This window comes from Megascapheus bottae, chromosome 19 (assembly GCF_031878675.1).
Source record: "Megascapheus bottae isolate mThoBot1 chromosome 19, mThoBot2.hap1, whole genome shotgun sequence".
In the NCBI taxonomy this organism is placed as follows: domain Eukaryota; kingdom Metazoa; phylum Chordata; class Mammalia; order Rodentia; family Geomyidae; genus Megascapheus; species Megascapheus bottae.
Window position 1 is genome coordinate 39,962,554 of NC_143527.1, and position 14,359 is coordinate 39,976,912.

General features: G+C 40.2%; 1 protein-coding gene across 4 annotated transcripts; it reads left to right on the top strand.

Moving 5' to 3' along the window:
- The first annotated feature begins 390 nt into the window (after positions 1 to 390).
- On the top strand, positions 391 to 10,487 carry LOC150049887 (myosin regulatory light polypeptide 9). 4 transcript variants are annotated; one of them, XM_090353391.1, is made up of 5 exons: positions 391 to 520; positions 1,318 to 1,425; positions 7,062 to 7,260; positions 7,589 to 7,750; positions 9,982 to 10,487. In XM_090353391.1, the coding sequence occupies exons 3-5, from the start codon at positions 7,077 to 7,079 to the stop codon at positions 10,152 to 10,154; spliced, it is 519 nt and encodes a 172-aa protein (XP_090209517.1). In that variant the 5' UTR covers positions 391 to 520; positions 1,318 to 1,425; positions 7,062 to 7,076; the 3' UTR covers positions 10,155 to 10,487. The 4 variants fall into 4 exon arrangements, with proteins under 4 accessions (XP_090209517.1, XP_090209516.1, XP_090209515.1 ...); XM_090353390.1 differs by having other exon boundaries at positions 1,322 to 1,425; XM_090353389.1 differs by lacking the exon at positions 1,318 to 1,425 and having other exon boundaries at positions 392 to 520.
- Positions 10,488 to 14,359: the final 3,872 nt, after the last annotated feature.

Here is a 14,359-nt window from a genome sequence, read left to right on the forward strand (position 1 = left end):
CCGTGCCGCGCAGAGGCGGGACTTCGTCTGGTCACGTGGGTACTGCAGCCTCTCGGCGATTTCCCTAAAAGGACTGGGGCTACGAGGCCCCGCCCCTCGCCGTGCCCTGGAATGTGCGGTGAGGCCGAGCCACCGGACGGACGTAACCATCTGCACAGGTGGGGGGGGAGGAGAACTGACAATGCCAGAAGAAGTACAAAAAAGAGGCAGAAACTCAGCCACAGTCCCAAACCAGTCGTTTTCCATTGCTCTCTATTCTAAATGTGTCGCGTCGCGCTTTCTATCTCCGCAGCTGTTCAAAAGTGTGTCTGCAGACCACCCTGGGAGACCCCCCCTCCCTCGCTCCCCCATTAAATGTGGCCCAACTCTGTAAACTCAGAATGGTGCCTCGACTTCCTTCCGGTTTGCTCAGCGGAGGTCGGATGTGTTGAATTTTTTTGGCGGCTCGAGGTAGAGAAGGGTGGTGCCGTCGGTCTCGCCGGGGTTCGCGGAGGAGTTCGGGTTTTTGTGGCCGTGCGGGGTGAGTGGTGGTCGGGCCGAGGCCCAGCCCCGTACCCCGGTCCTCGCGGGACGGCCGGAATGGCCGCGTCTCTCCTCAGGGCCACCCTGGGGCTCGGGGAGCGCACCTGGCTGGGCAGGTGTCACACCTCCATCCCGGGATTTGAGCCCCGGGGCCAGGCTGGAGCCGAAAGCGGCCCCGACGCACCCTTTCACGCTGGTGCCCCAGACTTGCAGCTCGGAAAGTGTGGCTCGGCCCGCTGGCGCCTGGCTCTGCCCGGCCTGCGAAACCCGAGCCGCGCGGAGCTGACACCCGGCCTATGTTTAGCGTGTCACGCAGACTCGCCCGCCTCGAGTGAGTTGGCCCCGGATTCCCTTCACGCCCCCCGGCCCCGCCGCAGCTGTCGGCGCAGCTGCGCGGCGCCGGGTGATGGGCACGGGCCACTCCAATCGGAGCCGGTGTCCCCTCCTCTGGAACGCTCTGCTTGTCAGTGACGTTTGGACCGAGAGGAGCTCGGGACTTCATTTGCTTCCATCCTTTGTCGCTTCGTGCAGAACTTTTGTATTCGCGTCTATTCCCCGAAGAAACCTTTTCTTTTAGGGCGGTTTAATAGATACTGGAAAGCATCGGGTCACCTCTTTAGAGGCGTTTGGAACAGGAGCAGGCTCAGTATTTTAACTTATGCGTAGTTCTATATCTGAAGGCGAAAATGGTTTCTTCCCCCCCCCCACCTTCCTAAATTGCTGCTATGCTTGTTTTGGTTTCTGAAAAGCCCTTGAAAAAGGTTAACCTGAAAAGCATCTTCCTTTTTATTTTAGAAAGAGAGATTTAACTGGCGAGGCAGCCTGACAGCTAATTTGTCTTTGGGAAAGCACTTTTGGGTGTGGCCGTCTGAGAACTAAGCCTACTGGCAACCGGAAGTTGACGTAAGAAATGAAAACTTGATTTAGTTGGGACAGGGAAAAAAAAAAACAACTCGGTTGAAAATATACTTTGAAAGAACTGTAAACACCAAAGATGGGGGCAAAACACCCTTCAGTTTGGGAATAGGTGCATTGATTAAATGGGATGTAAATTTGTTGTGGATTTGGAAAGCAGAGTAGGTTAGTAGGTGCTGAAGCACCGTGCAATTCTTTTATCTTTAGTGCTGGTATTGGGACTTAAACCCAGGGCCTTTTTTGCTGTTCATTTATTTCTGCTCAAGGCTAGTGCTTTACTACGGGTGAGCTGCAGCTCTACTTCTGTTTTGTTGGTGGTTAATTGGAGCCTGGGCTGACTTCGAACCCGGATCCTCAGATCTTGGTCTCCTGAATAGCTAGGATTACTGGCATGAGCTGTGGGGAGCCGAGCTCATGATTTGCAATTCTAAGATGGAAATTTTTCATTTTACGACGTGTATTTCCAAAATTTTCTCAATTTAAGTATTCTGGAGAAGTTTTTAGATTACGTTTATTACTGCTTTATAAATGTAGGACCCTAAGGTTTTAATTAAAACATCCTGTGGTTTATATTAGCATGAATTAGTTCAACTTGATTTTGTATAGATAACATAGTTCCTACAAGTTCTATATTTCTACAAGTTCTAAAAAATCTTCTGCTTTCCCTTGGTGTATGGGGGGAAACCTCTTTGAGGATTTTTACCTTTTTTTTTTTTTTTTTTTGCCAGTCCTGGGCTTGAGCTCAAGGCCTGAGCACTGTCCTTGGACTTTCTCAAAGCTAGAGCTCTACCACTTGAGCCTCAGCACCACTTCTGGCTTTTTTCTATGTGTATGGTACCGAGGAATTGAACCCTGGTCTTTGTGCATGCTAGGCAGGCACTCTACCACTAGGCCAAACTCCCGGCCCTGATTTTTACCTTTTATTTTTCCCATTTCTTTGTCTCATTTAATATCTTCCATCATTTGTGTCTCTCCTGTTATATTAATCTTTAATGGTTTATTCCTCTATCTCAACAAACAGTTACAAAACTATAGATTCATTGCCCCCTACATTCTCCTCCCTGACTTAGAAGTTGTGCTCTTTCCATCTGTACGCTGAATGTTCTTGATTCCTCTTCATTGTCTTTCTTTCAACTCAGCCTTTGAAATCCTTATGGTTTATGGAAGGCTACCCTGCAGAGGTCTCTATTTTCAGGTTTCACACAACAAAGCCCTCATACCAAGAATCTCATTAAGGGCTTCCAAAATAAAAGGTTCAACTTGACAAGTGAGAATACTTCAAAATTTGAAATTCTCAGGTGATCTGATCTTCCCATTGGTTCTAGATAGAGAATTTACACTGGTGTACAGCTTTTTTTTTTCCCTTTTCTTTTTGCAGTACTGGGTTTGAATTTTCATGAAGCTTACTAGGCGACTCTAACTGCCAAGCATACCCCCAGCACTATTTTGCTAGTAGCTTTTGAGGTAGGGCCCTCCCTAGGGTGCCTGGGTGCAATCCACTTATGTTAGGCTTCCCAGTACAGATGGGGGCCACTACACCCAACTCTCCTTGAGAAGAGATCCACACTGTGATTAGAACAACCTTAGATCCCTTCCTCCCCCAGAGTAACTAGGATAACAGGCACTGGGATGAAATGTTTTCAGTTTTAATTTGTCCTAACTTTTAAAATTGAGCTGCCCACTCCAAGGAGGCTTATTATTTGCTGAGTTTCACCCTCATTAAGGCATAGTAAAATAGACAGTGAAGTAAAATCAAAACACAGAAGACCATGCTAATGTCAGGGATGAGCTCTGTGATGTTATCGCACTGTTCCTGACTTGTTTTCCTCCATCCCTGCTTATTCTATGCATACTTTTAGTTGATAGGGAAAAGAAAGTAAAATCACATTTTCTTTGTTTTGGAACAACTGACTGAGAAGCTAAATTTACTGTTGCTATACAGCTTCAAGTTTCTAGTAGGAGATGAACTCATAAATTAAAATTCAGTCATGAAAAAGTTAAGGCCCAGGTAATGATTTGATCAATATTACACTATCTATTTTAGATAGAATTAAGTGACTTAATTGTTAGAAACAAGAGTAGCATCCAGATTTCTAATTCTGTGGTATTTTGCAGCTTTCAAATAGGATCTTAGTGCCCACCTAATCTTTTAGAAATCTGTAGTTTGTCCTGAATTTAAAAGTTGATAATCATATGATAATCATAAATCATGTGGTTTATTGTCTTGCTTTTTTAAAACTAGAGTCATGCCTCTAGAATGCAAATTATGAAAACTATTTGTTCATCTCATAAGTTAAACCAATCAGATTTCTTCTTAGTTGCCTTTCCAACTATATTTTAAGCTCCTTAAACATAGAGCACCTGCTTAAATTACATTTAACTTTTAACTGATAGTCAGTGCTAATATTTTGTTGTTTTGTCATGGGGCTTGAACTCTGGGCCAGAGCTCTTCAGCTCAAGATTAACATTCTGCCACTTGAGCCACAGCACCTCTTCCAGTATTCTGGTGGTTCATTAGAGATAAAAGTCTCACAGACTTTCCTGCCTGAGCTGGCTTTGAATGGTGATCTTCAGATATCAGCCTCCTGAGTAGCTAGGATTACAGGCGTGAGCCACCAGTGCCTGGCTAATAAATTAGTGTAATAAGTGCTCATCATAATGTTGATAGGATAGGGTATTGAGTGATCTGAAGTTCTATGTAAGACTTGTTGGTACAAAGATAAGCTTTTGAACTGTTATATACTGCATTTACAAATTAATGCGTATGTCTGATTAAAAGAAGGAAATACATAAATTTAAGCTACATACCTGCATTATATTATAAACTAAATTTTTTTTTTTTTTTTTTTTTGCCAGTCCTGGGCTTGAGCTCAGGGCCTGAGCACTGTTCTTGGATTTTCTCAAGGCTAGAGCTCTACCACTTGAGCGTCAGCACCACTTCCAGCTTTTTTCTGTGTATGTGGTACCGAGGAATCGAACCCGGGTCTTCATGCATGCTAGGCAAGCACTTTAACCACTAGGCCAAACTCCCGGCCCCTATAAACTAAATTTTAAAGATACCTTAAAGCTTACACTAAAATTAGTACTTGAGATTTTATAAATTAAAGAATTAGTATGTCAACTATTTTTTACATGTTTTATTGTAATTAATAAAAGGGTTACATGATATTTGCCAGATAGAAGGTGCATGAATTCACATATATTGATACCCTTTCACATGTCTTGGTCCCCATTACCCTCTCCTCCACTCCCCCCCCCCGTCTTGATTTTCCCCCCTTCCCTATCGAATTTCAAATAACCAAATACAAATACATCCAATATATCAGATAACAAAGTGAGATACTGTAACAATATGAGATAACCAAGGGACAGCAAAGAGAGTATGTCAACTATTTGGCCAACTATTTTCACCAGTTTCCTTGTTCTTAAAATAACTGACATTGCTGCATCATTAGGGGAAGACAATGGTGTCATACAGAACAAGACTATTTTAAAAGATGTTCTGTGGCTTACCAAAGGCACGACATGTCTGAGATATTAGATGGACTGGCAAAAATACGTACCCCTCACTGCGTATCAACTGCTCGCCTCAAGTCCTTAAGTACATTTAAGACATGGGGATAATATACTGCTTGTAGTTTAAGTATGTAGAAGGAGAAAACAGAACTTTGCATAGTTTAATGAGGTTTAGAGCCTCCCCCCCAAAAAAATACTACAGAATAAAAGTATGTTTTCATGAACAACTCAATAGGTGATGAAAAGCAGGCTCCTAAAGGATGGTTAAAATAATCAGGAAATTTTGAAGTGGTATGTAATTTCTGTGTCATGTATAGTGTATTTTCCAGCAACATTTCGCTGTATTGCTGGAGTGCGCTATATTGAATAGGCTGGAATTTGTGACTACTCTTTCTGGAATTTCCTGCTAAAATATGAAAGCAGACTTAGCTAAAAATAATGTGAATGGAGCTTTTCTAATTATTTCCATAATTGAGCTTAGTCTGTGTGGTATGGGATAGTCAAGGAAGGAATGTGAGAAAAAAACATTTTAAACTCATACACATACTCTAAGGGTGACTTTGAATGCTGAGATCTAGGTAGTATTTCATTCTTTGCAGTCCACAGATTTATTTTTAGAGCAAGGGCATAGTGTTTTTGCCACATCATAGCTAAATGTTGTTTTCAGGACGTAAGCTTTAAAACTGTTATCCTGGTCAGAGTGAAATCAGTAGTGCCTATTTTAGACCAGCTCAGAAGAATATAACTCAGTACAGTGTCTTCATCTTGCTCTTCAGGAAGGAAGTTTGCTGACTACCATCTCTACTCCCAACTCTGAAGGATGGTACGGTAGAATTTTGTTGGGTGATAATTGGATTTCTAATATTGAACATGTTTTTGTAATGTTTTTCAAATGGAGTATTGAAGAAAAATGTCTTCATTCAATGTATTATTAGACATACTTTTTAACTTATAAATTTAGGTTATTAGAGAGAAAGTAGTTTCTGTATCTTTTAAGATACTTAAACTATTTTTAAGTTGCTCCGATTCATTCATTTATTTAGTATCTTTAGTTGCACAAAGGGGCTTACATTAAACAAATCAATTTATAAGTATAGTGCATCTTGGTCATCAGGGTGAAAACTGCTCCAATTTCTGTGTAGAGATCTTAGTGATATCAAGTAACTTAGTGTGGCTCAGATGAATAATCTGGATAGAGTATATAGTGCCTATGAAACTTAGTAAGAGATTAGTTAGCTTTAATTTTCTATCTAAAGTTTACTGTCAGACTTTCAGCAAAATATTTCATGAAAAACCTGGAACAGAGACATGTGGCTACAAAAAAATGTTAGTTGAATATAGAAGAACACTGGTAGTAGTGATTAGGAGAGTAGTATTCCATCCATTTGCCTTCTGCTTCCTTGCCTTTTTCTCCACGGTACATGGGATAAGTAATGTAGGTTAGGGCGTCAGCAGTATGGTCCTGTTAAAGGTGACTGCATTTCTTAGCACCTCCATAGGACAGATGTGTAGAACCAGCACTGTTTCCCAGGTGCCTAAGTATTTGATGAAACCACTTGTTATATAGCAGTCCTGGCATTGTATAACCTTGTCTATAAACCAGTGCCAAATCAAATTTCAGTTCAACTTTGATACTGGCTTTAATTTGGAATTTGAAGTGACAGGCCATTTTTAAAAAATGGCTATTACACAGTGAGTAAATGGAAAGCATGAGTCTGGATTTTCTTTTTTAGTCAAGTTCTTCGTGTTAATAGTTTCCACTGCTTGAGAAATTCTTACCAAGTGATGTTGTTGTTGTTATTTACTTTTTTTAAGTTATCTGTAAGTTGTTGTACAGAGGAGTGCCCAATTAATCAAGTAGTTTATGAATATATTATATCTTGATCAATATCACTCTTTTCAGTATTCTTACCCATCCCACCCAACCTACCCCTTCCCTCATCTCCTTAATTTTGCAGGGTATGCTTTGGATTCTTGGGGTATATCACTCTCTAATTAGCTCAAACATATCAGGAAAATGGACTTCGTTTACTTTTGTAAATTACTGTATTGTTGAGTCTTATGTCCTCCTAGATGCTAATTTTGCTTTCCTTGTGATTTTTAATTAGGATTTAACTGTCACCATGTCGAGCAAAAGGGCAAAGACCAAAACCACCAAGAAGCGCCCTCAGCGCGCAACATCCAATGTGTTTGCTATGTTTGACCAGTCCCAGATCCAGGAGTTCAAAGAGGCCTTCAACATGATTGACCAGAACCGAGATGGTTTCATCGACAAGGAAGATTTGCATGATATGCTCGCCTCATTGGGTACTGCTCAGATTTAATAATATAGTGGGTAGACTTTCCATAGTGACTTTTATGTTTATTTTTTGACTCTTAAGGCTTTATGAGGTTGGGCATGTGTATGAGAAAGAGAGGTTCTATTCCTCTTAACGGAATAGAAGCATCCTAATATTCGGAAACTTTCAGTGAAGACTGTCTTCATTAGGGAAAACTTGTTTACCTAAACAGTTTCATTACATGAGTGCAAATGCATACTACCTAGATAGATGGTCACCTTTCTTGACAAAGATTTCCTTTGATTAATAGTTGATATGTTTTATAATGTAATCTAATTATGATTTTGTATGTTTAGGGAAGAACCCAACTGATGAGTACCTGGACGCCATGATGAATGAGGCTCCAGGCCCCATCAACTTCACCATGTTCCTCACCATGTTTGGTGAGAAGTTAAACGGCACAGACCCTGAAGATGTCATCAGAAATGCTTTCGCTTGCTTTGACGAGGAAGCAACTGGTAAGGCAGAGATAACCTTTAATTACAATGTGACTTAGCTTTTGAGTTGTGATAACTAAATATACAGTAATTTAAAATGTAATGGTCAGAGTTTTCATTTGGTCTGCTCAGCCTTTGCCTCACTGTCCACAGTAGCTCACACAGTTTCATAGGTTGCATGTGAAAATACTTGTTAACATGAATAACTTTTTCCAGAGCAATCCTAAATAAGGAGTTTCTCATCATAGACTGACACCAGTACAATCCCTCAACTCTAAAATGATTTAAATCTGCTATCTAACCTCTGTTTTAAACCATACTGCCTAGTTTTAGATTCCCCTGCTTGCTGCATCATAGCTATGGAATTTGGGGCCAATTACTTAATTTCTCTAACTTATGTTTTCTTATTTGTGAAGTAGGCAATACTACTAGTTACCTCATAAGCTTGCTGTGAATATGAAATAAGGAAATGACATGATATACTTGAATGCACTCACAGAAAAAACTATAGTTGGGGTGAGGGACATCATGGAGTATGCCAACAATTCTAGCCCTCCTAAGACATACAGGAGAATCTGAAGTAGGCATAGCAATTCCTTACTTCCAAAGGAAATGCCAAAGGATGTAGTTCAGAAGTAGAATGTCTATCAGCATGTTCAAGGCCCTGGGTTCAGTCCTTAGCATTTTGAAAAACCAAAAACAAGCCACTTAAGTTATTTTGGAAAGTATGGAATTAAAAAAAAATAGAGACATACTAGTTTTCTTCCCCCAACAGAGACATTTCTATATTGCTTGACTTTTTTTTTTTTTTTTTTTTGTGCTGTGAGCAGGTATTACTTTTTTTGTGTTTGGTGCTATTATCACTTGACGGTCCTAGAGCCTGAACTCAGGGCCTAGCAGCTGTCTTTGGATTTTTTTGTTTTTTTTGTTCAAGGCTAGCACTCTATTAATTGGGCTACAGCTCCACTTCCAGCTTTTTGGTGGTTAAATAGAGATAAGAATCTCATGGACATGGGCTGGGAGTTTGGCCTAGTGGTAGAGTGCTTGCCTAGCATGCATGAAGACCCGGGTTCGATTCCTCGGTACCACATACATAGAAAAAAGCCAGAAGTGGTGCTGAGGCTCAAGTGGTAGAGCTCTAGCCTTGAGAAAGTCCAAGGACAGTGCTCAGGCCCTGAGCTCAAGGCCAGGACTGGCAAAAAAAAAAAAAAAAAAGAAGAATCTCATGGACTTTTGGTCCCAGATGGGCATTGAATTTTGATCCTCAGACCTCAGCCTCCTGAATAGCTACATTATAGGTATGAACTACCAGCACCAACTCAAATATTACTTTGGTTTTTTTTTTGTTTTTTTTGGGGGGGGGTTTTGAGGTTGGCTTTAAACCAGTCTTCTGATCTTAGCCTCCTGAGTAGGTAGGATTACAGGCAAGTGCCACTAGCATAGCAGTCAGCATACACTTATTCATTTATTGCTGTTTATATGTATAAGTAGTAGTATTCTTTGGGCAGGCAGGTTTTGAGACAACCTTGGTAGCAAATTTTTAATAAAAAATAGACCAGTTGTTTTATCACTGCACAGACCCATTGCCTATCACAATGTCTGATACATCGATGCTCAAGTATTATGTGTTTGTAAACAATTTAAGTAGCTGTGACAGTATATGGCTATAATTTCACATAGAGACTGGAGATCACAAGTTCATGGCCTGCTGAACTACATAGCAACCCTGTTTCCCTTGAAAAAAAAAGTAAAACAAGACAAAAAAACCGAAGTTAGAGGTAAGGTGAAGTGCCTGAAATAACACAACTTGTTAAAGTACGCCACTATTCTTACGATTGGAACAGTTTCTTTACATTTATGATGGGATATTGATTTCAGTCAGTTATTTTTTATTTTACTTTTTCATGTATTCATTTTAATGTGGTAATTAACTGCTATTTTTTTTTTTATATAATGGGAATGGGTCAAACTTCATTACTTTTGTTTAAGGATAGGTGTAGTCCCTGCCATCAAGAGATCAGAAGACATGGCAGCCAAGTGACAGCATAGTAATATAGTGGGTGCTAAGCAGCTGGCTGATTTTCTAAGAACCTGTCTGCTGAAGTTGTCTACAGTGGCTGGAAGCCCTATAATTCATGTATCATCATGTGTAGAGTCTCTTGATGTAGAGAATGCACAGTCAAGTGTATATAGTTCTTGTAACTAACTCTCAGAGCAGTATATATTCTGATCTTCGGTTCTTCATTCTCTAGGCACCATCCAGGAGGATTACCTGCGGGAGCTGCTGACAACCATGGGCGACCGCTTCACAGATGAGGAAGTGGATGAGCTATACCGAGAAGCCCCCATTGACAAAAAGGGCAATTTCAATTACATTGAGTTCACCCGCATCCTCAAACACGGGGCCAAAGACAAAGACGACTGAAAAGAACTTCAGTTTCCAGCCAAATGCTCCTTATTGCCACTCTGGGTATTTCTGAGATTTTCTCTTAGAGCCTCTTGCATGCCCTTAGCTATACAGCTTTTGCCTTTCTTGTTTTGTATTTATTCTCAGCCATTTGGGCACATGTACCTTTATAATCAGACTGGAATTGGGACTTTTTGTCATTTTCAGAATAGAAAATGGGGTAATTTAACTTACCAGTAGTCCCATCCTCTCCCCCAAGTAACTGCAGTCCACAGAGTCAATATATTTTTTCAGAGAAAGTTATTCACTCAAATTTTTTCTGAACCATAATTAAAACTTTATGATAAAACACTTGTTTAAACTTTTTATTTACCAAAGTTGACCTTTATTATTTGCTCTTCAAGAAAGGGTGAATGAAGTGGGTCTTAGAAAATGATATTCTAAATTGAAGCATGGTGACATAATCTCTATAATCCCAGCACCTGGGAGGCTGAGGCAGGAGAGGGATCACAAGTTCTAGGCAGCCTGGGCTACATAGAGTTACAAGTCACTGTGGGGGCATGTAAGACCCCATCTTAAAAACCCAAACAGGAACCTCTCATACTCCTTTCAGTCTTTTTTGTTGTTGTTTTTTTTGTTTTGTTTTTTGCCAGTCCTGGGGCTTGAACTCAGAGCCTGAGCACTGTCCTTGGGCTTTCCTCATGGCTAGCACTCTACCACTTGAGCCACAGCACCACTTCTAGCTTTTTTTCTATGTATGTGGTACCAAGGAATCGAACCCGGGTCTTTGTGCATGGTAGGCAAGCACTCTACCACTAGGCCAAACTCACAGCCCCTCAGTTTTTATTAATAATTATATCTATTCATCTCTTCCTCTTCCAAGGAAATCTAATTTTAACTGCTTTCGTCAGGTTTCCTGTACTTTGTCTTCCAAAGCAAATTCCTGTAGAATCTGTATGATCATTTTAATAGCTGTAAGTGCTTAAGTTTGGCATTCTTGCTTTTTCTGTTCCCATTTTTATCTGTTCTAAACTTTTATATGTGGTTTCAAGTTATTTAAAATTAGACGAGGCCATTACATATAATTTTCATTTTCCTATTTTTTAAAAAAAATTATTGTTTCTGTGAGGATGATGTACAAAGGGGTTGCAGTTACCTAAGTCAGGTAAAGAGTACATTTACTTTGGACAATGTCACCCCTTCTCTTGTTCTCTCCCAGTTTCTCCATCCCATTTTCCTTTTTTTTTTGTCAGTCCTGGGCCTTGAACTCAGGGTCTGAGTGCTGTGCTTGGGCTTTCTCAAGGCTAGAGCTCTACCACTTGAGCCACAACACCACTTCTGGCTTTTTTTCTATGTGTATGGTACCAAGGAATCGAACCTGGGTCTTCATGCATGCAAAACAAGCACTCTACCACTTGGCCAAACTCCCAGCCCCCATTTTCCTATTTTTAAAGTGACTTTAACTTCAGATGTTTTGTGGAATGCTTTTACCAGAAGACAGATTACCAAGTTTGTATTTTCTTAAGTATAGCAGTCCCTATTGAAAGGCCATGTTGTTTATGCAGAATTTATCATCATGAGTCTTTGTATAAATTTTAGACATTCCTGACCTGCCCACAATCAAAACAGCTGAAGCTACATTCTTAGGAAAGTGAGGTCATTGTTTCAATCCTAAAAATAACTTCTGCTGTTTGCCGGCCAGTGGGGCTTTTGCACAATTAACAAGGGAGTTGAATATATCCTCATTCTCTTTAGGCTTCAGAAATATTGCTCTCATGAATTTAAAAAAAAAGTGAAACATTGAGGGAAAGTTCGTTGCCAAGAGTGGCAGCCTGTGAAGATAAATAACTGACAATTACTTTAACAGTATCAATTTTTCTGCTATTAACAAGATGATCCTTGGAGAAAACCATGACCTCATTCAGTAGGTAATTATTTTAGGGCAACAGGCCTTTGTATACTGTAGGATAGGAGCACTAGATCCTTTAAAGCTGGTAAGACTGGTTATACAGAATAAGAGTAGGAGGACTTGTAACTAGTCTTTGCCCCTTGAAGATTAGAATCATAGAAGCTGCCTCTTCAATTTCATTCACTGGTATAAACAAAAAGAAAAAAAATGCTATTATTGAGGTTTGAATTCAGGGACTGGTATTTTCCACTTATACCACACCTCTAGTTCCAGCATTTTCCTGGTTAATTATATATCTCTTGGATTTGTCTGCCCAGTTGGCTTTGAACTTTGATCCTCAGATCTCAGTCTCTTATAGATAGGATTACAGTTGTGACCAACTACCACTGGGTTCCAAGCTGCTCTTAAGTATTAACTTCCTCATCAATGAAACAGGGATAGCACCCTCGAAGTTTCTTTTTTTTTTTTTTTTTTTTTGCCAGTCCTGGGCTTGAGCTCAGGGCCTGAGCACTGTCCTTGGACTTTCTCAAGGATAGAGCTCTACCACTTGAGCCTCAGCACCACTTCTGGCTTTTTTCTAGGTATGTGGTACCGAGGAATTGAACCCGGGTCTTCATGCATGCTAGGCAAGCACTTTAACCACTAGGCCAAACTCCCGGCCCCCCTCGAAGTTTCTTACAAAAATAAACAAAAGACAAATAGTCTGATGCATAATGGGCATCCAAGTCATCATTCTTGTTTTGCTTACCAGTGAAACTGAAGAGAATCTGAAAAGAAGCGTGGGTCAAAGGTTGTGTTTTTAGAAATTAAAGTCTATAGAAAGAAGAAAACATACAGTTATAGTTGGGATTGGAAGAGATGAGAAAAACTTAGTCTTTAATTCTAGATATCCACCCCTGTTCAAATTGCAGGAGGCATGCCTTTTCTGTAGTATTTATGTACATACATTTTAGAACTGTACTAAATTGATATTATTGTTTTAGTTTAATATTTTTAAGTCATCTTCATGGTTTGACATGGTTACCTTTTTTTTTACCTTTTTGGTGGGTAAAAGTTTACCTTTGATATATTCCATAAATAATGATCTCCCAAAGATTAGATATTTAATAGCTAGCTTCATTATTGTTTTCCTCTTGAGACCAGAGAGAACAATACACTGCAGAATTACTTCTTTAGGACAATGCCATCCACTAAAACTTTCCAGTGATGGTGATATCTAATGAGGACTCTAGCCACATAGTGCTGATGTGCACAAAGATTGACAAACTAAATTTTGAATTAAGTTGTGACTTTAATACGCAGTCAAATGCAGGGCTGGGATACAGTAGAGCACTAACGTTGCATGCTTGATGCTCTGGGTTGGATCCTCAACTTGACATTGTCCCAGGATAGGGCTTATTGGGTGGTAATATTGTATTCCTGGAAGATCTCTGACGAAAACCTAAGAAACCCAAGTCTGGTGAATGGGGAGACAATTATTGAAACGATTGATACCAAAGGGCAGACTGAAGCTAAGAAAGAGCACTTAGGACCTGGGGTGACTTCACCTGTGTGTTGATAAGAAACAAACTGTTCTCCATCCCTGACTAACGAATCCTAATACTAGATTTTGAAGCTCAAGAATCTGAATTGAAGCCCCACCAAAGTTGTTATTTGGAGTGATACTGCTTAAGTATTTCTGTACAATGGGGAACATTCAGCTCCTACCTTTTAGGAATTTCTGATCGAAAATATTTAGAATATGAACAGTGAAAACAATGTCAGTTATCTCCTCAGCATTTAGCACATTAATAGGCAATAATAATTGTCCATTAGGTTGATTGTCCTCCATTATTTAGAAATAGTGCTAATCATCTAGATTATCCCAAGGTGAGGGAAACTGTATAGAAGAGTATAGCCAGGAATGTTACCTAAAACAAAACGTGAATGTTCCTGTGTGCTTTTCAGGTTTTGGCCAAGAGCGTTGTATGTGTGCTTTATTACTTTGATAATTTTTTTTAAGCAAATGGTTTTAGTGAAACTGTCTAGTGGTTGAAAAGGGAAACAATCATAGGCCATGGCCAGAGTAACATAGCCCCGTAAACCTTATAATTTTATGGCAGAAAAGGTGCAGCTGTAAGAAGGGAAAGGGTTTCTAGAGCTGGCCCCGCCCTTGGCCTGCCCATGCCCACCGTCTCTAAAAAGAAAGCTTTACCTGAAATTCAGATTTAACTAGGCTACTTTTATTTGCCAAACCTGGCAACTCCCGGTGGGCCGCGACTGACGCCAGAGGACTCCAAACACCTAGCAAATCGGGGCCCACCCGGGTCAGCGT

Bases quoted from the DNA above. Each gene is read 5' to 3' on its own strand.
- LOC150049887 (XM_090353388.1), top strand. The intron at 7,261-7,588 runs GTACTGCTCAGA...TTGTATGTTTAG, and splicing joins TGATATGCTCGCCTCATTGG to GGAAGAACCCAACTGATGAG. The intron at 7,751-9,981 runs GTAAGGCAGAGA...TTCATTCTCTAG, and splicing joins CTTTGACGAGGAAGCAACTG to GCACCATCCAGGAGGATTAC.